The 22,146-nt window shown below is 43.2% G+C and overlaps 1 protein-coding gene across 1 annotated transcript in view; it reads left to right on the top strand.

Moving 5' to 3' along the window:
* Positions 1-20,677: 20,677 nt before the first annotated feature.
* Positions 20,678-22,146, top strand: part of KCNQ5 (potassium voltage-gated channel subfamily Q member 5) — a 257,657-nt gene continuing 256,188 nt past the window's right edge. Inside the window, exon 1 of the mRNA XM_028722763.2 lies at positions 20,678-21,365. Coding sequence (XP_028578596.2) covers positions 20,983-21,365 — 383 coding nt within the window. The 5' untranslated portion in view covers positions 20,678-20,982. The remainder of the gene's footprint in view (positions 21,366-22,146) is intronic.

Here is a 22,146-nt window from a genome sequence, read left to right as displayed (position 1 = left end):
AACTGTTCCATTATTATTAGCTTAGTTTGGAACCCTTTAAGCTAAAAATGCTGAAGAGGGTGTTATTCTCATTTTCTTTCCTTCTTCCTGCACTGTCCAGAGTTCTTGTTGGCATGGCTAATGTTGCATTATCTCCCAGTCACTGGAGTTTAATAGTTTGCCAAAAAGTTGCTTAACCCACAAAGCAAATTTGTAGAACTCTGTTTAACTCTATAATGAATGTCAGCACTATAAAAATCATAACGTATTAACAATAGATTGATGGAAAGCAGGCTTTCAGACAAAAGCATACATTATAAATTCCATTACTGCTTTGCCCTGAAGTAAATGTTTGATCTTGAGGTAGTAACCTAAATTCCTAAACACAATAAAATGAAAAATGATTTTTTTACCCCTGACAGTACTTTTATTGCTTTGTTGATTTACTGGGGGGGAAATAATAGTGGAAAATGAAAATATTTGTAGGAATTCTAAGGGCACATAATAATCCTGTCACTACTGGTGCTGGCATGGACCATCAGACTAGTGGCTGCACATGCTGAATAAAGTTTGATGTAATTAAACAAAAAGGGACTGCAAGCAGCTCCAAAATGAGCTCTCCAAAGTGGGAAAATGGCAAATGCAATTCCTTCTAAGCAAGGATGCAGTCATGCACATGGGGCAAAGAAATCCTAATTTCACATATAAGTGAATTGGGTCTGAACTGGCAGTGACTGACTAGGAAGGAGACCTTGTGGTCATAGGAGATAGCTTGGTGAAGATGTCAAATCAGTGTGTGGCAACTGTGCGAAAGGCAAGTCTATGCTAGGGATAATTAGGAGCAGAATCCAAAATTAAAATACCAGTATCATACTGCCATTATACAAATCTATGGTGGCACTGTCCTTGGAATACTATGTACAGTTAGGTGTACATACATCTCAAAAAAGGATACTGTGGAGCTGGAAAAGATTCAGAAAAAGGCAACCGAAGTGATCTAGAGGCTGCAACAACTCCTTCATGAGGAAGGTTTCAACATTTGGGGCTTTTTAGTTTAGGAAAAAGATGAGGAAGTGAGGACATGAGAGATGTGCCATGGAAGGGACATGGTGCAGAAAAATTGGATAGTGGAATGTTTTCTATAATTCTCCCTTGTCATAATACTCAGGGCCATCCAACGAAGTTCAGAATTCCTGACAAAATGTCCCTTCCTGTTCTTGACATTCCCAAAATTTTTATACGTTCTAAGTCGTTTCTCAGGAGTTAGGTACCTAGGATACCTTTCTATGCTGGGCACAGGCGAGGGACGCAGTGTTGCAATTCTTGTCCACCAGCTCACTCCCCCACCTGCATGCAATTTATTCTAGCCTATTACCACCCAATACTTTGGCCACCTCATGTGAAGAGAAGACTCCCTGGAAAAGACCCTGATGTTGGGAAAGATGGAGGGCACAAGGAGAAGGGGACAACAGAGGACGAGATGGCTGAATAGTGTTCTCGAAGCTACCAGCATGAGTTTGACTAAACTGCAGGAGGCACTGGAAGACAGAAGTGCCTGGCGTGCTCTGGTCCATGGGGTCACGAAGAGTCGGACACAACTAAATGACTAAATAACAACAATTACCACCAGGCTAGTCCTTAAATGCAAGGCTGCTCTGCAGGGATTCGAACTGCCGACCTTCTGATCAGCAAGTCCTAGGCTCTGTGGTTTAACCCACAGCGCCACCCGCGTCCCTCTTAACTTGTCATAGAAAGCCCTAAATTGCTTGGGGGCCCAACTACGTGTGTGGGGGGGAATGCTCTCCCAGTACTATCCTGCGTGTGACCTGAGATCAGCCAGGTAAGCTTTATTAGTTATTCCATCAGCAAAGGAAAATTTGGTTATCTGGGACCCAGAATAGGGCTTTCTCAGCCTTGGCTCTGGAATGAGCTCTTCCAGGAGATCAGGCAGGCTGCTATGCAAAATGAATTCTGGCTATAGTTAAAAAAAACCAACATTCTGATTTTGCTAGGCCTTTGGCAGCAGATGTAAATTATATTATTCATCATACTGAGAAATGTTGTATGCTGGTTTTAGATTATTCGTAATTTAAATTGTGCATATGGATGGTATCTCATTTGTATTGCTTATTACAACCTGCACTGTGACCTCTGGGTGAAGGGTGGATACGGATCTTATTAATAAAATACTAAATAAATGAAGCATGATGCTACGTGATCAGACTAACTAACAAATGCTGGTCACAGATCCTGCTCTAATGATCAGTCTGGGTTATTTATTTGTTTATAAATATCAATGGTATACCCAGTAATAAAAAGAGTTGTGATAAATTCTGCTACGGTCTAGTAAAACATCAGTCGAGAAAAGTGGGGAATGGTTTGGGGGGTGGGGACACACGGTGAAGAGAATACACAGTGTATAAAGAAAAGAAATTAATGCTACTTGTAGAACAGCGTGCCTTCTCTTTCGACACAGGAGATTTTTATTTAAAGCTCATGCCAATGTAGAGGCATGAATACACCATATACAAAGCTGTATTGTAACTTTTGAATAATTGTGGGGTTTTTAAGAAATGAATACACTGTGATACAAAGGCTGTTCCTATACAACTTTATTTACTTGTTTTCCAGCAGTGACTCATTCCGCACAAACTTTTTAAAGAAACAGTTCTCGCTGCTCATACGTCTGCCCAGGCTTTCTTTTAAAGATCCTGACTGCGTGCTGTGGCAATGGGTTTTGATTTGCTGTAAGCATGATAACTCCTGGCTCTGGAAAACACATTGCTAATTCTAACACCCAGAACTATGTCAATTTCTCTCAGCTTGTGATCACCTATTGCAAATATTCTGTAGATTCTATTGTCTATTCTGTAGAAGGTGATTCTATTGTCTCCCTGCTTATCTACATCCCACCCCCCACCCCCGTTACTTTTTCTGCTTGTAGACTTTATTTTGTATTCTTGAAACCAATAGGTTCTATTATACCTCCTGCCTACCCCTGCACTAAACCTTTTGTAAGGCCTACCTTTCAGGATTGTTGTAGCATGGGTTGAAGGAATGTGCGCAAGAATAAAACCATGACAGGTCAGACTCTTCAAAACATTGCCTAATAGGGCATTCGCAAAGGAGCAATATCACCTCTCTTCTCCATGTTATGTATAATTTGAGTGCAGTTCTGTGTATTAAATAAATTCCCAAGAAGGAATCAGAGGTAGCATATTGGAAGTAACTTCAGTTCAAATACACTTTTAAGCAACTTGGGGTTTTTTGTTGCATCAACATCATCATAATTTAATTTGTATGCCCCCTTTCCGTGGTTCAAACCATGCCCAAAGTAGCTTACAACATGAAAAGATTTACATAATTACAAACATAACAAAAGTAGTCGCAAACAATAGATAACACATAAAAAGTACACAACCACAATTGAACAATTTCCACTTAAATCACAATAAAATCTAAAAATAAAGATAGAAAAAAACAATACCAGTAACAGCAACAACAAAAACCTTCACAATTTCCCAGCCCAAGAGTCTGTTCAGCAGCCTCAGCTTTTGGAGTTGGAGTCAGTCAGGACTGGTGGAAAAGGTCAAGAAGGCAAGTCTTCCAGGACTCACAGCCAAGATGCTCGCAAAACCCCATTCCCCTCAAATATTTTCATATGTAACATTTAATACATTTAGAGCTACAATTATACAGATATATATCTGAGTCCCAACGAACCCTCTGGGAGTACCTCTGAGTAGCCATATATAGGATTGTGGTGGCATTCCCCACTCAAATTCCCCCAGAAGCCACCAGTCACACAAACAATTAATTGCCATGAAACAACACATCTCTAATGAATTTGGTCCTTGTAATTTTGGCACATTGGAATAAAATGGTCTCCACCAAGCGCTGTTTACAAAAACAACAAAGGGTAATACTATCCATATTTGTGTTCTGAGGCTTGTAGAAGGCTGCTTTCCATCCACTCAAAGTCATGAACATCCACATTTAGCTACATCAGAGAAATGAAGACAAATACAAAATATACATATAGGTGACTCTCTATTTACGTGGGGGTTATGTTCCGGTCCCCTGCAAACATATGCAAAATCTCGTAAATTCGGGAGCACCGTGGAGAGTCCTCCTGGCTCAGGAGGAGAGACACCCCAGAGCCCAGAACCCCTTTGGGCTCCAGGGAGGGTCTTCTTGTGAGCTGGAGGGACAGCGGGGCTTGGTTGACCAGGTGCTCCCCATTTCTGGGTGCCACTTCCAGGTACCCTGCACCACACGTGTGTCCAGTTCCACGCAAATAGAAAGCAGGCAAATGGAGAATTGCCTGCACTCTATAGCACCCATGTAAACAGAAACATTTGTCCTGAAAATAACACTTCCTTCCGTTGAACATCAAGTACATTTATTTGTAACAGAATATGCAAATACCCAAGCACAGTATATGTGCAAATATTCCAACGTGTGAATGTGCAAGCAGCCTGTAATAACATTTAATTTCCAAAATACTGTTCTGAGCAAGATTTTTTTTCTGTGTGAAATGTCCTGGCATTTTTTATTTTTGTATCTAATTTGCATAATGTTGAGAATCAGACTAGAAGAGAAGGGTTGAATGCTTCGGTGGTTTGCATTCAATTTTCCATTATGCAGAGATTTAAAATCAGGCCAGCCTTTTCAAACCTGACTAGTGGTTTTGAATGCTTTTTTACGCGGAGAACCCGAGATCCGAAAAAGGCTAATATTTTCAGTATCGGCAGAACACTCGACTATTTTTGAAAAACGTGGGTTTTTAAGAATTGCTAACTCTTGACTGAACAGCTTTCCGATGATAGAACAAATGAAAAAATGATACAAGCAAACTTGCAAAACAAAAGGAAGAGAGGTAAGGAGGGAAACTGATTGGGGTTGGGGATTCTGAATGCTGACCAATGGGATAGCAGGGGAAAGAAACTTGAGTAGTGGACAGAACTGGTGTCATACAGATGGGCATGGCTTGGCCAAAACAGCTTTTCACCCCAAATAGGGAGGCCTGGAAAGCCTAATTAGGTGCATAGTCTAGGGATCCCCCACCCCTGATTTATCCACCTGTTGCTGGGGGCAGGGCGGGTAGTGATAGCTTTGTTAAAGGCAAACTCAGTCTGATGGCAACCACCATAAAGCTCCAGTAAATCTAGTACCAAGAAGGAATCAGTAACTCTCCAAATAGGATAGGTTCCAGATTTGAGGGGGGCCCCCAGCAAAACACCACATGGTGTCCCTGTCCTAGTTTAGTGGGATTTCATAGCCTCCAAGTGTCCCTATTTTTCAGGCACAGTCCCAGAATTATAAAATCCGTCCTGGCATCTTATGTGATTCTGGAATGCCCCTGTTTCCCCCATCAGTTCCTCTACTGCCATTCTAGCCATATGATACCTTTCTAAGCTATCTGCATTTATTTCAAACACATTTCTAAGCTCAGTTCACGATGCTCATCTTACTCCCCGAAGCACTAAATGACATGAAACTAAGGTTGTTAAAGGACCATCTTCTACATTATGAACTGTCCGAAACCCGAAAGTAAAGATCCAAATCAGAGGCACTTCTCCAGCTGTGATTGCATAGGGGGCAGGCATAGAGAGGTGTTTCTTTTTCTTTCTGCTATATCCCGCCTGTTCTCCAAATAGCACCCATAGCTGCCACCACTTTTTTAATATTGTTGTTGTTGTTACTATTATGCCACCCATCTGTCTGGGTTGCTCCAGCCACTCTGGATGGCTCCCAACAAAAATAGTAAAAACACGATACAACATCAAACACTAAAAACTTCCCTGAACAGATTTTATCTTCACAACAACTTTTTGAGGTAGGTTAGGCTGCTGAGAGCGGGAAGGTAAACGGCGTTTCCATGTGCTGCGCTGGCTCGCCAGATGCAGCTTGTCACACTGGCCATGTGACCTGGAAGTGTCTTTGGACAGCGCTGGCCCCCGGCCTCTTAAGCGAGATGGGCGCGCAACCCCAGAGTCGGACACGACTGGCCCGTACAGGCAGGGGTACCTTTACCTTTAGGCTGCTGAGGGAGAGAGTGACTGGCTAAACATCACCATTGAGCTTCATGACCAAGTGATTTGAACCCTGATCTCTCAGGCCCTTGGTCTGACACTCCCAGTTCTGACACTAACCATATCACCACACTCACTCTCAGTCAGTTATGCCACCCTACCAGTAGAGAACCCCCTCAAACCTAGACAACATCTATTCACCATGGTTTTTAGTGGTTTTTCTAGATTTTACTGTTTTAATTACTGTTATAGCTTATACTGTTTTGGTTTTATCTGGAATTTACTGATTCTCCTGTGCTTAGATTTCACATTTTAAAAGTGTTCAAAAATTTATTGCCCTTGTTGCTGCTTGTTTTATAGACTGTGATGTATGTATGTATGTATGTATGTATGTATGTATGGGATAGGACTAAATGACCCTCGTAGTCCCTTCCAGTGCCACAATTCTATTTGTTTTCCAATCTCCAATATATAAATATTTTAGATAGAGATCTACATACATGTTGAGGGGTATGATTGCTGTTCTTACAGTTATTTTCCATTCTGCAGACAGAACAGCCACTTCCAAATCAGAATTCTACCTTTTCCTATAAGACACCTTTAGATCAGGTTCAACAAATTCTATTAACTACCTGTGTGGAAATACGTACGTGCTCTCTGTTACATACCCTATTGTTTCAGCTTTGTGACTTGCCTTTTCGTATAAGTTGAAATGTTTGTTATATAAAATTGTCAGTGAGTTAAAAGTTAATTTCCCCAGTCCAATGAGCTGAAACAAAGCTAAAAACCATTTCCTGTCCACTCCTTATAAAATGGCACTAACATGCAGTGATAGGTTGCCCTATCAGCCAGAGGGTTCAGGTTTTCAGATGTAAGGATATTCCACTATGTTCTACTCTTCTTTTCTTTTCTTTTCTTTTCTTTTCTTTTCTTTTCTTTTCTTTTCTTTTCTTGCTGAAAAAGAAATATAAACAACTATATCATGTCAAAAGTGCTGTCAAGTAGCTTTTATTTTCATTATATTAAAAACAGAAACCAAGAGATACTACATGCTTGTAGTTTTTTTTAACCAATTGAGATATCATTTGTTGAAAGAAGAATTCAACCACTATGATGCAGTTAAAAACATCTCTCAGTCTAGTATTTATATTGAAAATTAACATAAATCATAATGGCGTTAATGCACAGCATATTTGGTAGCCATGATTTCAGGGATAACAAATTAGTCCTTACCTCAGAATCATGGCATTGCATGGAAAAGGATAAAAGCTTTTATATATGGCTTCATCAAGTAATTTGCAATTAGACAGCCATCCATTATCCCCTTCTTGTAAAGTAATATGTCAGCCTTCACTTCAGAAATGGCTGAATTCTCCACACTCTCATAATATATGTATCGTTCAATAGAACTATAATAACCATGGGGCTAAACTGGAATTTCCTGTCTGGGGAATTCTTTTTCTGGGTGTGTGGGCTTTTTCTAGAAACATTTTGCCCATGTTTTCTGGGGAAAGCACATTTTAAATCAGTGGTAGAGAACCTCTGTCCTGCAGGTCTAATTGGGCCCAGCAGGATTTGACTAGGGCAGTGGTTCTAAAAAAAATTATCTGGGCCACGCTTTCAGAATAAAAATTTGCTCGCACCAATTTTTTATTGATCAGAAATACACTGGAAAACAAAAGGAAACATCTCATAGCAGTGCTTGATTTATAACACAGATCACAGCTACTTGATAAATGATTATGGAACATCCAGAAAGTATAAAACATGAATCATTCCCAAAATACAATTATAAATGAGCATCTTACATATGTACCTTAGGTATGTATACAAACTCAGTGAGAGGTGTGAGCTTGCAGTATCACTTGATGCTCTTGCTCTTATTTTGAAAAGATATCGATCCACATTCTTAGTGCTATTTTTTTGTGGGGGGGGGGGAGGTGCTAGAACTCACCATGAACACCTCTCTTGTTCTCTTAGAATGGCAATGGCACCCACTTGAGAGGTGCCAAAACTGTACTCCAGTGAGTTCCAGTTGAAAAAAGGCCCTGCATATTCTGTAAATTAAATTCTGCAAATTATTTTGATACTATACTGAATTGTTTGAATGAACTTTATTACCGTCTCAGACCAGGATTAAAAAAAGCATATAGATAAAATAGCAGTTAGGATTTTTTGACCAATAATTGTTAGAGCAAATGAGGACAAGGAAAAAGGCATAGGATAAAACATCTGGATAAAATACAATATAAAACACGGTTAATGGATGGATAAAAAACTGATAATTAAAACAGATAAGAACTAAAAACAAACAAAGACACGCAGTCAAAACAACTGTAAGAGCATAAGAACTAAAAGACTCGCCATTAAAACAACTACAAGAGGCTGCAGAGTAGAAGCCTCTTAAATAGAGGACACTCACAACATTAGAAACTGTTGTGCAAATATGGTTAAAACAGACAATTAAAACAATGTACAACACTAAATTTAGCAACAATGTACAACAATAAACTGTCCCAGGGAGTTGACTCAGAATCACCCATGGAACCGTGTTTGGGGCTTTTCATGCCGGACTATTCTGAGTTGGGCGATGGTCTACGCCTATAGATCTGTGCACAGAATCTGGCGACATCCAGGTCTTCTTCTGATCTTTGCCTAACAGCAAAAGGTCAAATTTTTGCTTTTGCGGGAGGTCGGCGAGCCTCACCAGTAGGGGATCCATGATCTTACTATTGATTATATGTTGGCGGACAGCGAATTGCTAACAAAAATAGTGAATTTAAAAGTGCTCCCATTCATAGAGGGGGACCATTTCCCTTTGCACCTCCAGGTGTCTCCATTAAACGAGTCACCCTTCCTGAGAACAGTATACTGAATTGTTTAAATGACTCTTCCCACCACACTTGCCATCCACTCCTGCCACACCCTTTGAGAGCCACTGGACTACGGAGACCATTTTCACACCAACCTGCCCTACACCTCAGGTGTGGGACAGGTAAAGATGCAGGTCCCTGGCCAAACCACATTTTGCTGATCAGATGTACGCCAGTGCTTGCAAACCCCTGTGCCTTTGATCATTGTGGTTGGATTTAAAAATTTTAGTGCAGTAGATATATTTTATGCTTCATTCCCCCTCTCCTCCCCTGCCCAAAGCAATTGTTATCACGTATTTGGGAGGGTGACAGTCCATGGACTCTACAGTGTCCCAGCCCAGCCTCCTTTTAATAGATATCTGGAATGGGATGTAAATAAACCTCACGTTCTGCATCTGCCATCCAAACTGTGACCTAAAGTCAGTTTGAAGGCCAGCACATATATTATTGCAAAGAGAGGATAAGGTATGACAGTTAGAGCAAACAAGCTGTATCTGTCACTGAGGAGCCATCAGACAAGTCAGGGTTGGGTTTGCAGAGTTCATCACTAGCTGATTTTTCCAGGGTTTGTCTTCTTGCCAGAGCTATGCGAATGTGGACTTGTCTGAAATAATTAGGTGCTTCTTATAGCTAAGAATCTAGGCATGGAGACTGAAGGTATCCTCTACTCAGTCAAAGCACACAAAGGGAAACGAGGAGGAAGGTTGTGTACCTTCTCCTTAGAAAAAGATTATTTTAATAATCCTGGTCTGTCTTCCTGTTCCAAGTTCTTTTTATGTATAATAATGAGACACATTCAGACATCATAATTAAGGTTTGCAAAGCATGCAAGCGAACAACTAGCACATTGACAAATAAATTTCACCTATGTGCCTTACTTATATATCTAAAATCTAGTGCTGATAAGAGTACGGGCAATGGATTGTAAAAAGTTATTAGCAATCGTAATAAAGATAAAAAGGCTTATAATTAGTTTTCCCCCTCTTTGTATGTAATACCTACAAGAGGATTTTTCACAGGAAAATTTGCAAGAAAATATAATGCAAACCTCACCTGCAAAAAAGCACAGATATGCACAAAAGGTTGTCCAAAGTAACCTCTTTGAAAACACTGTTGTTGTTTTTGGTTTTAAATTTTGCATCTGGCTGTCTGGTCCGTCTTGCATCAGCATTTTTTCCTGACAGTGTATTCAATAATGCAACTATAGATTAACTTTTTTCGGTGCCAACTGTCTGCTAAGTAATATAATCCCACCTTTTCCAGTTCTGTGTGCACGAAGGTGAAAAAGGTCACTGCTGAGAGAATTTATAATATGCATTAAGTGGACCGATGGGGGATGGTCTGGCCAATAAGGGAAGGTGAGGCTAGAGTGTTTCAGTGCAGTTGTGGCTTATAGCTAGAAAAATGCTCTCACAAACTGACATGAAACATGGCACTGCAGGAGAAGTTTGAGGATGGAAGAGTTGACCAATTATGGGAGGCATCTCAAAACAATGCAGAATCTATGCACTGGCATGGTTGTGTGCCAAGAAGAACATGATGGAATTTTGCGCTCCATATTTAAACTTTTTTTTTTTATCAGATGTTTACATTGCCCTAGCTTCTTCTTGCTCTGCGAATGTCAAATGCTCACCAAACTGTCCTGCATATCATGCTATGAATGTCCTTATGAAGAGTGAAACGTTTTGTGCCTGGTCCTTCTTGCATCTTCAATGAGTAGTTGATATTATATGCACACAGCATCTACCGTATATTGCTTATCTTTCTTTTCTGTGACTTGATGTACCACTAGAGGGCACAGAATTCTTATGGTATTCTCTAGCTCACAAAAAGAACATGTCCTCTGGAGCTAGATGTAATTGTTTTGCTTTTTCTAAACATTTTTGCCCCAACTCTTGCAAATGTAAACCCATTTGTATCTATATATATAGAATTAGGAGAACAATGAGATTAGCAAAAAAAAAAAAAAAAAAAAAAAGTTTATTGCCAATGTTTCAGTCCTGTCATACGATCTATACAAGTGGACTCTTTCTGCAGTGTCAGTCGACAATTATTTCATTGAGGTTGCAATTAGGTGGCAAAGATGTTGCATTTTATAAGCACACAGAACACTATGTCATCATCATCAAATCTTTATTATGGTGTGGTACAATCATTTAGAATCTGTAAAACGTTTTGGAAAGCTAAAAAGTATTAAAACAGAAGGAATATATAAAAGACTATAAGAATCTAAAATAAACTAAAAGAATCTAAAAAAAAGGGTCAGGAGCATTAAATGGATGTAGAAGAGCATAAAAAATTAGTATATAAAAGACTATCAATTTAGAGAGCACTTGGATGTGAGTGTTCATTAACTCTAATTTGTGACACAGGTCATCAAAGAACACTATGTTCTGTACCGTTCAATGCTGTGGTGTATGGAATGTAACCATTTAAGTGCCAAGGGCACCTGTTGGATAACTAATATTATTAATAGTGATAATACAGTACATAGCATGTGTCTCATGTTTTTATTCTGTGTTAGGTATTATCTTTTGTAATGGCTTCGGCTGAGGGGCGGGGGAAAGAAATACATATACATATATATATATATATATATATATATATATATATATATATAAAATGCTTTCAAGTGTTCAAAGCACTTCACATGCATTATCTAGTTGTTAATGCCTACAACCACCATGTAAGGAAATTCAGTACAGTGGTACAGTACCTCTGGTTATGAACTTAATTCATTCTGGAGGTCCGTTCTTAATCTGAAACCGTTCTTGACCTGAGATACCACTTTACCTAATGGGGCCTCCTACTGCCGTTGCACCGGCGGCGCGCAATTTCTGTTCTCATCCTGAGGTAAAGTTCTTAACCTGAGGTACTACTTCCGGGTTAGCGGAGCCTGTAACCTGAAGAGTTTGTAACCCGAAGCATTTGTAACCTGAGGTACCACTGTATTATTATTCCCTCATACTGCTGAGGGAGAGAGGAACCGAGGCTACAGCAGAGAGGCTCATCTAATGCCACACAGTGAGTTCCAGTTCATGGCAGAAGCTAGTTTCAAGGCAGGAACTTCCTGATTAGCCACTACACCACCTTTTGTGACAGGACTCCCACCCCCACTATTTCTACATGCCCACTATTAAAAGTCCCCCCCCCTTTAGCTATTAAAAGATTTCTTTGGTGCACACTTTCCCTCTACATAATTCCAGCTAAAAATATATATTCATTCAGCTGTATCTAAAAAAACAAAAACAAAAAACAAAAAAAACCCCACAGCAACACAACAGGAAGACTAAAGCCTGCAGCAATGCATTTATGTTTGCAAAATCTGCTGGTATGTGTTCTTAATAGTTAAATAATAGCATCGTGATATACCCAGAGCAGATCTTTTCCCCACTAGCATTGCAATCTGGTGCATTATTGTTTAGAAATAAACACCATTGAACCCAGTGAGATTCTCTTCTCACTTAATATTTAGAATTGTGCTGTTAATGAGGAAAATTTAGGCACATATTAAGCTGTCATATACTGAATTGGGTCACTGATCAATATTCTTCTCTGTGTTGACTGGCACTAGTTCACCAGGGTTCCAGACAGGGTTTTTTCTTAGCCCTACCTGTAGATGTTGGGGATTAAACCTATGTCCCCACCTTTCTTGAAGCTTACTAAGTCATTAAAACAATGTATCTCAGACTAAGTTGTTTCCAACATTAGTACTACTCAGAGTTAATCTGTTGAAACTGATGGGCTTTATTAACCTAGGTCCATTAAGTCCCCTTGTTTGCATCAGAGTTTCCACTTGCTAAAGGAAACGTCCTCTTCCCTTAGCACCCCAATCTTTTCTGGGGTTCTGTTCTGTGTTTCCTCTCCTCCACCACCCCTGAGTACATGGGGGGGGGCAAGGTGAAGAGAGGGGAGAGGGAAAATTCCACCGAGCAAGTGGAAGTCCTTGTGCAATGCAGTGGGTCTACTCTAAGTAGAATTTAGTTGGTTACAACACAATATTTATTTCTTTAACAGTTTGATATGCCACCCTTTGCCAACAGGGCTCCTGTTTTCCTGGCGGGACATCTGTGCTGATAATTAATAATAATAATAATAATAAATTTTATTTATATCCCGCCCTCCCCAGCCGAAGCCGGGCTCAGGGCGGCTAACAACAATAAAACAGTACAAAAGTACATCATAAACAACATTCTAAAATCATTCATTATAAAATTAATTAATTCAAGCCACTGGCAACCATTGGGCCAGAGCTCCGCGAAGATTGCTGAGGGAGGGAGTCAGGCTGTGCCCTGGCCAAAGGCCTGGTGGAACAGCTCTGTCTTGCAGGCCCTGCGGAGAGATGTCAAGTCCCGCAGGGCCCTGGTCTCTTGTGACAGAGTGTTCCACCAGATCGGAGCCACAGCCGAAAAAGCCCTGGCTCTAGTTGAGGCCAGCCTAACTTCTCTGTGGCCTGGGACCTTCAAGATGTTTTTATTTGAAGACCGTAAGTTTCTCTGTGGGGCATACCAGGAGAGGCGGTCCCGTAGGCACAATAAATAATGTAGGTACATCCTCACACAATAAAACTGTGTGAGGATGATAATGAAAAAGTCAACATACACACAGCTTTTCCTGGCATGCACAAGTAGTGATGACTGGAAACACTTCACTTCTTGAGATTCTGTTCATTGTGCAGCTGTTAAAGGTACAGGAATCCTCTGAGAGAGGAGAAAACAGAAAACCCTAATTCTGTTACTGTTGAAATTAAGGTTTCAGATATAGTTGCAGAATCACTGGGTGATCTTCAGCGAAGTTTCTCTCAGAGTAAACCCATTGAAATGAATGAATATGGCAAAGTCAGGGCTTTTTTTAAAGCCGGAACTTGCTTCTGGCACCTCTTAGGTGGGCGCCATTGCCATTATAAGAGAACAAGAGATGTGTTCATAGTGAGTTCTGACACCGCTCTTTCTAGAAAAATAGCACTGGGCGAAGTTAAGTCCATTCATTTCAATGGATCCACTCTGAGTAAACCTTAGTTAAACGGCAACCTATGCCCGTGATGTCAGCAGACAATGGGCAATGTAAATGGTTAGAAAATGGAGAACAAATGGAATCCAGTTTCTATTTCCAATTATGTGTAAGCCCATCTCTGTAACATAACACTAAATGGCAACTAAAGATCCTTCCTTTCCCACCTCCACTTCTCCCACGTAACTAATGCTCTGTTGAAAATTTATTTGGAGTCCTTTTTCTTTTCTTTTTATTGCTTTTTATTTGATTTTTTTTTCATTATGGAATTACAAATTCACACCCATATTTTTACTTGTAATTAAAGTATAACAATTGAGTCCTTTTTGTACCATTCTCCATCAATGCTTCCTTCACCCACAGGCCAATGTTGACAGGTGGGTGTAACTGCCCACCTGCCAATGACCTGGTGTCCATACAATTCTGCTTGAATGTCCTTTGAAGTCTGCTTGAATAGCGTTTTTTTTTTAAACAATCCGCTTGCAAATGGACTTCAAATTGATAGCAGTCATGCCTTCACCTGCTTCACATCATCAGATGCCCACATATCAAGACAGGGGTGCGGCAGACATTTGTGGTTTGGGGAACTGTATAATATAAAGCCTTTTCTAATACAATACAAAGCCTTTTCTACCATTTGCTTTCAGATGGTTGTTTTTACAAAGAAAAATCCAGGAAGCGTTAAATGAAGAGCAAAAGCTTGTTACAAAAAAGTGAAAGGAAACGAACTTGTTACAAGTTGATGAACACAGTTAGGAAACATTTCAAGGCTTGTATATTAAACAAATGAACGTATCTCCGCCCAAAGCAAAATTAAACAAAATGCTACTGGCCACAATCACTTGAAAAAGAGGTTCAACAAACATTTGTGAGGCTTGCTGTCATGGGAATGTATCCAGGATCCTGGCGTTGGTATAACAATACTTTAAATACAATATTCTTAAGGCTGTGATCCTGTGCACACAATCCTGAAAGCAATTCCTTCTGAACTCAGTTCCTTGCTTTCTGAATAGATACATATAAGGGACTGCCATGTTAAGGAACGACGGGATTCTTTTCTTCTCAGATATAATTGTCAGGAACCATTCATAACCATCTGGATTCAATGTCTCTGGAGGCTCAAGAGGCTTTGGTAGTTAGGAGTGCCTTTTTCAGTTCTGGCTGGTTTGCTAGCTAGGACCACTTTTGGACAGAGTTGACTTGGCCACTGTACTCTACGCTCTGGTAACTTCCAGGCTGGATTATTGTAACGCGCTGCCCTTCAATTCATCCAAAACGCAGCAGGCAGATCACTGTCGAGGATTCACTTTAGATCTCATAATAACCCATTTTAAAACAGCTGTGCAGCTTGCCAACTTGCTTTCTGCCGCAATTCAATGTGCTCACATTACTGTTTAAAGCCCTAAATGGCTGAAACCCCAAATACCCAAAGACCGCCTCCTTCCCTACAGTCCCTCTCGGGTGCTAAGACTGTTGGAGGGGGGCCTCATCATTGTTCCACTGCCCACAGAAGGTTGTGTGGCCTGGGAGGGGGCCTTCTCTGTGGCAGCCCCTAAGTTGGCAGCCCCCATAGTGGGGGCTTCATTGGTCAGCTTTTGGCAAATGCCAAAGACAAACCTCTCTACCTTGGCTTTTGTGACTTGAAATGCATGGTTCCTTTTAGGACCCACCTTATTCCTGTAATTTAAAGTTTCTAAAAACTGTTTAAAATATTGTGTTTTGATCTTTGCAACCTGCCCTGGGTCCTCAGGGTAAATGGCAGGATAATAAATGATAGTAATAATACTAACTAAAGCAGTTCAGTTGCAGTGTAAACAAAAGCTTTACAGGGGTGTTTGGGGAAGTTGGTGGAAGCGGGACATCTCTAATGTGGAAGGCTGTGAGGCCCTGTTACAATTGCAGGAACCATCACAGCCTCCCATGGAGATACATAACATTTCCCAGTAAATATCAGATCTCTCCTCTGTAACTCTTTGAGGACTCCCAGTGAGTCTCAGGGAAGGGTCTGGTGGATTCCAGCAATCAGCCTTTAGGGAGGTCTATTTCACTCCTTTAAAGCCACTGAATCCTGGAGTGTTCCATATTTTTTCAGACCTACGTGATTTTTATCCCTGGAAAGCTAGCACTCGACTGTGTGCTGTGCATAGCTTCTGACTATTAACCACTTCCTTGTCTTGCTTGAGTCTGTGCTTCTTGCTCTTTTAAATCACCCCTTAAAATGACCTTTTATCTCCCTGCCTCCCCCAGGATGTCTCTTCAGGATTTCTTTATCCCTAGATGCTGGCTAAGATAATGCTAGTAGCATTATCAGATGATGAAAGAGAGAGAGAAGTTTTCCCCCCTTAGAATGACACTTGCAAGAACTCTGATCTAGTAACAACAACCTAATATCCCATCTCTAGCTAGCAAATATGGGGTAGTAGTCTTGCTGCAGGCAAATATTCTGCAGTGACACATAGCAGTACAGGTGCTTGACTCTCTTTTTTCTTTCTTAATCAGGCTTGTTTACAGTTCTGCTGGAGAGGAGGATGACGACTTAACGTTCAGAAACTAAATAATGAAAAATGTGACAGACGGGACTACCTCCAGAATGAAATGGCAGTGTATTGCTGTAGGAGATGGGGTTGTATTGCATATTCTTACCCTTTAAACCATGCATAGGCTAACTCGGCCCTCCAGATGTTTTGGGACTACAGCTCCCATCAACCCTGACCACTGGTCCTGTTAGCTAGGGATGATCTGGAGGGCCAAGTTTGCCTATGTCTGCTATGTCTGCTGGTTTCATTTAATTTCATTTTGTTTACAAAACAGCAGCATACAAAATACAAGGTAGTGCAAACAAAAGCAGATTGATATATGTTACAATGAACCCAATTATGTATAAGATGATGCATTTTCCTCAGTTTTATCATTCCACTACATAACAAACCCCTCTTTTTTAAAAAGATTGTTTCATTGGCTATCCTCCCTATCCTTTATTAGGTTTGTTAATTTAATCATGTACACCATATCCCAAATCTAAACAGTGGGAGTCCTTATTTTCTTCCTGTTTGCAAAAATCAACATTCTGGCAGCTGTTAGAAAGATGCACCGAATCTTTTACAAATCCAAACAATATGAACAATTTATCTAATGGCTGCTTGTAACCTGTTATTATTTCAATTTCATTTATTATCTCTTACCACAATTTTCTTTAGGGCAACCCCAGAAGATGAGGGGCCATATCTGCATTTAGTACTCTGCATCCCCAACACATGCTGTTAGCATAAAACAACAACAAAATGTTTTAAGGACTACATGAAAGCTCCTGGAATGCAACAGAAGGCAGCACACTCAGCCTCTGCAAAATTTTATATGCGTATGTTCAACACATTTCACAAAGTTATGATGGAAATGGCTGAGTTGTGTCGCTTGTCACCAAAGATGTCATAGGTCACTATCTACTGTCATTTCAAAAACTTGCACAATTACATTGCATTATTTGCCCCACCTGTTACGTAAGTGTAAACTGGCAGGGAGGAATATTGCATTTTCCCAGTCAAAATATTGTTTTTTGACAGCTGAGAAATAAGTGATTTGCCTGCAATAGAAGCAGTACTACCTTGAGGAAAGATGTCTCCATCTCTTGTGACAGCTGAGAGCTATGTAATACTGGACAGAAATAATTGTCTGGAAAGACTCTGTCTGCATTCTAATTCACTCTTTGGTACAGCTTCACTTCAAATGGACATGCTTTAGAACTCTCACTCCCTCATTAGAATGGGGAAGTGAGAGCTCTGTAAAATACTTGCTCTTAAAAGGAAATTTTGGGGGGATTTTGGGATCGAGTTTTCCACCAATTGTATATTCCCACCCCCTCACTTAATTACAGATTGTGCTGTTCCATTTGAACCATAGCCCAAATCTGAACCAGAGCTCTAGGAAGTAACCTAACATAAACAAGTGTTTCTCAAACTTTTGAAGGTTGGGACCCCTTCTAAACTTCCTGTGCCCTTTGTCTCCCTTGACCTCTCCCCACCCTGCAAACTCAGATCTGGTTCAGTGGATATTATGAGGTCATATTATCCACTCGTGTGCATGCAGTGTAGTGTGTAGGTGTTCATGTAAAGAATGAACGATTACGTGGCAAGAGCTTTCACCTGCATCAGCATCCAATGGAGGCTGGCTGGTCTGTTAGGGTGAATGGGACACTCCACACTGATCTCAGTCTACTTTTCGCCAGACATCACCTGCCTGCTTTCTTACTCCCAAACAGTCCAGGGGGTAGCATTGCTTGTCACCAACCTCAGTCTGACCTCAGCCAGCCTCTCACCTAATGATTCATCCACACATCAGCTTGTGCCATGCCTAGAAATCATGGGTCCGAGCGGTTTCCCCCTTGCTCCACTCCTTTCCAAAGGAAAACCTGCTTTGAACAAATGGCAATCTGAGGAAATTTTGGATCCCCCTCCGCACAACTCCTATTAATGAAGCTGCCATTCACACATGCACAGCTGTTCTCAAATGTCCATCACCATTCTGAAGTGAAAAATGAATGCAGCTTAAGTTTTCTAGTCAGTTTCAGGAAAAACACATCAAACAGCAGTATTTATCAATAGACTTCAAAACAAGCAGCTGGAGAACGCTGGATGCAGAGTAAGCAGTAGTGTGAACATACCCTAAGTGCATTAAAAATATGACACTTTTCCTTCCACACAGGAATGGAACCGAACAGTACAAACCAATGCATTACAGATACAGATGAGGCAGCTAATATGGCTTAATGCATTCTTTGCAAAAGCCAACAAAACAAAACAAAGCACTCCAACAAGTTACATTTAAAAATGGACATCAAGAGCTTTCTCAATGGGTCCCAGCCCTTTTCCAGTTTACTTTTTATGATCTTGACAATAAAGCAAACAGCGCTCAAAGGTGAACACTGAAGAGCGAAGGATCTTACTCTGAGAGAGTGGCAGCGATGACGAAGGTTAGACGTTCAGAGAGGCTCATCACTCTTCCTCCATGCTACACTTGTTGTCACAGCATCATTTCCTGACCTGTTTTCTTTTCAAAGCAAGCTTGCCTGCGTGTAGATGGCAAGGCTGGGTGCAGTTGACATTGGAAATGAATGTCACGCTGAGCTTCAGCAGCAGTATGCAAAAAAGAACAGAGGAAAAAGAAAAAGAAGCTCTAAGCTACAGGAAGAATTCCCATTTTTGCTAGAGAATGGCAAGTGCTGGAAAAGAAGGGGCAGAAACACGGTGTAAACGTCGAGAACCTTGAATTGCAACTGGGGTTTCATGATATTTTACTTGTGCCACACCTGTACTTCTCTGGATTTAAACGACCCACGCAGTTTCCTCCCAAGCCACCTTCCCTTCCTCACGGCTCTGAGGAACTGAGGCGAGGGAGCGACCCAACTTGGCCACGGCCGCCTCGCGCCTAAGTTCCTGGGCGTCACGTGGAAGCGCGGCTCCCGCTAACCGCGCGTCGCGTTGCCTGAGAGCGAGAGAGAGAAGGCGGCTCTGGGGACGTGGTGTTTCTTCTGGCATTGGAGGGGATCTCAGGGAAGGGGCGGGATGCCTCCTCCAGCCCCGAGGAGTCGCCACCTGCTCCTTAAATGCGCGCCACAATGAGCGAGGGAAGAAGCGGCGGCGCTTCTCGCGGGCGCTGCTCCGCGAAGGGAGCCAAAGAAAGGCAGCCGCTACCTTCTTAGCAGCGGGAGCTTTCCCGCCCCCCTCCCTCCCTCCTGCTCACGTCGGGCGGCCCCGCGGGCCCTCTTCCACCCGCAACTTCGCTTTGCATGTCAGGCCGGCCAAACTTCCTGCAACTTGGCGCGAGTTCGCAAGCGCCGAAGGAGGGCGTCCCTTTCCCGCCTTCCCCGCCCTGGTGGATTTATTTTGCCCTCAGGTCGACGCCGGCTCCGCTCTCTTCCCAAGACGGCGCTGCTTCGTCGTCTCGAGGGAGCTAAGCGAAGCATGCCACGCTGAAGGGGCGCTTATTGCGCGGCGCGGCGCTCTTAACAAGGGCGAGCAGCAACGAAAACCCGCCAGAGAGAGAGAGAGGCGTTAAAACTTAACAGATGCATGTACAGAGTATGGAGCCTTTCGACGGAGCCGCCGCCGCCGGGAGCTGCTGCTACTGGGCTTGACTCTTGAGGCCGCTTTATGACTTTCCGGCGGAGATTTCCTTATGGCGTAATTGCCCTGAGCTGCGCCTCTCTCACACACACACTGCTGCGCATTTGGCCCAGGAAGCCGAGGGCGCGTCTGGGTGCCTCCTCCGACTTTCTGCTCTCGTCCGTTTTATGTGGCGGCGACTTTCTCTTGCACTTGGACGGAGAGCAACAGCTTGCCCGCCCGCCGGAGAAGCGCTCGCCCTGCAAAGTGCGCTGACAAGCCAAGGTGGCAGCAGGAGCCTTGGGCATGAGTTTGCCTCTCTCCGAAGCTGCCCGGCTTCCCCCCCTCCTGGCCGTCCTTTCCCAATTTCTATAAATCAAGACAGCAGCAGACTTCTCTCTCTCTTTCTCTGGGCTCGCCCCCCCCCCGCCGCCCTTCCTCTCCCTCCCTCCCTCCTCCTCCAAAGCAGCAACTGGCTCTCCTCGTGTTATTTGTGGATGCGCCCCTCTCCTTCACTCGGAAAGCCGAGCGGCGCTCTCTTGCTTCGCAGGCGCTCGCTTTTAACTCCAAAGTTTCATACGGTGTTTTGTTTTTTGTTTTTGTTTTTGTTTTAAAGGCGGCATCTGAGGCGGCGAAGCGGTTCGCGGGGGGAAAGGAGGCGAGCGAGCCGGAGCTTGAAGAGAGCGGACGCGCCTGAGAGGAGCCGTCGCTTTTTCTCTTCTCCCGCCTCAGAAGCCTCGGCGCTGCCTGCTGCCTGCTGCGTGTGGCAAGGTGGCCCCCACGGCTCTGCCTGCCCCCTTCCTGCTCGGCGGGAGCTGTGGGGAGAGCGCGAGGCTCCTGCAGCCGCCCCAGTCTCTTTTCTCCCGCCTTCTCCTCGTCGCCTCCTCAGCGCCGGGAGGAAGCTGCTCGCCTCCGCCCTCCAGCCAAGCGGGGACCCGCTGCTGCCGGCGCCGCCGCTGCTGCCGCTTTTGCCCCCGCCGTGATGCCATGCCCCGCAGCCACAGCCGAGGAGACGACGAGGGCGGCTCCGCCGGCGGGCTCTGGCTGAAGAGCAGCACGGCGGGGTGTCGCGGCGGCGGGGGCAGCGGCATGAAGGATGTGGAGTCTGGCCGGAGCAGGGTGCTCCTGAACTCGGCGCCCTCGCGAGGGGACGGCTTGCTCCTCTTGGGCACCGGCGGCGGGCTCGGCGGCTTGCGGGAGAGCCGGCGAGGCAAGAAACGAGGAGCCCGGATGAGCCTGCTGGGGAAGCCGCTCTCCTACAGCAGCAACCCGAGCTACCGGCGGAACGCCAAGTACAGGAGGCTGCAAAACTATCTCTACAACGTGCTCGAGAGACCCCGCGGCTGGGCGTTCATCTACCACGCCTTCGTGTGAGTAGCAGCGCCGCGGGACGCGCGCCCAGGGCCACCTGGGAGGGAGGGGCGCCCACCTGGCCGGTGCGCGCGCCCGTGGGGGGGGGGGCGTTGAGGAGTGCGGTGGGTTCTAACGCGGTGGGATGTTGCTGGACTACCTTGGCGACGGTTCTGTGCAATGAGCAGCCTTTGCGTGCTGCCCAGATGTGGTGCTGTCTCAAAGTGAGGCATCATCTACTCCCGATGACTTCACTTGGGTTTTTAAATGTCTATTTAAAGCGTTTTGTTTTGTTTTGTTTTGTTAGCCCACTCTTTATTGTAAGAAAAAACAAAAGCTGGTTGCACCTAAAACATTCTCCATATACATTTTGTCGCTCTTTGGGTTCTTCTCACACATCATGCCCTTAAAAGCTCCCTGTCCACACTTGTAGATGCCTTTCATTTGAGGTAGAAAACTGGACAGAGAAACGTGAAAGCCAAATGCACACCCTAGCCGGCTTCCAAATCACGGCACAAAAACTGCAATAAATAACCAACAATGTAAGAATTTACACACTTACCTGGAAGCAAGTCTGTTGAATGCAGAGTGGCTTACTTCCAAGGAAGACATACATGTCTGTATGCGTCATGTGTGAAAGTGCCCTTAGAGAGCCTGCTTTAATCCCTTCTAATTGTGCTTATAGTAGAAGGATGGACAGCCTCACTTAAATGACTGTACTTGTGAAAACCTGAAGGTGAAAGTTAAGGTGGGGACCAGTTCTTTCAGGTTGATTGATATGTGATGATACCAGATGTTGCG

This window comes from Podarcis muralis, chromosome 3 (genome assembly GCF_964188315.1).
Source record: "Podarcis muralis chromosome 3, rPodMur119.hap1.1, whole genome shotgun sequence".
NCBI classification, from domain to species: Eukaryota; Metazoa; Chordata; class Lepidosauria; order Squamata; family Lacertidae; genus Podarcis; species Podarcis muralis.
The sequence above is the reverse complement of the archived record's forward strand: the minus strand, read 5'-3'. Positions and strand labels throughout refer to the sequence as shown.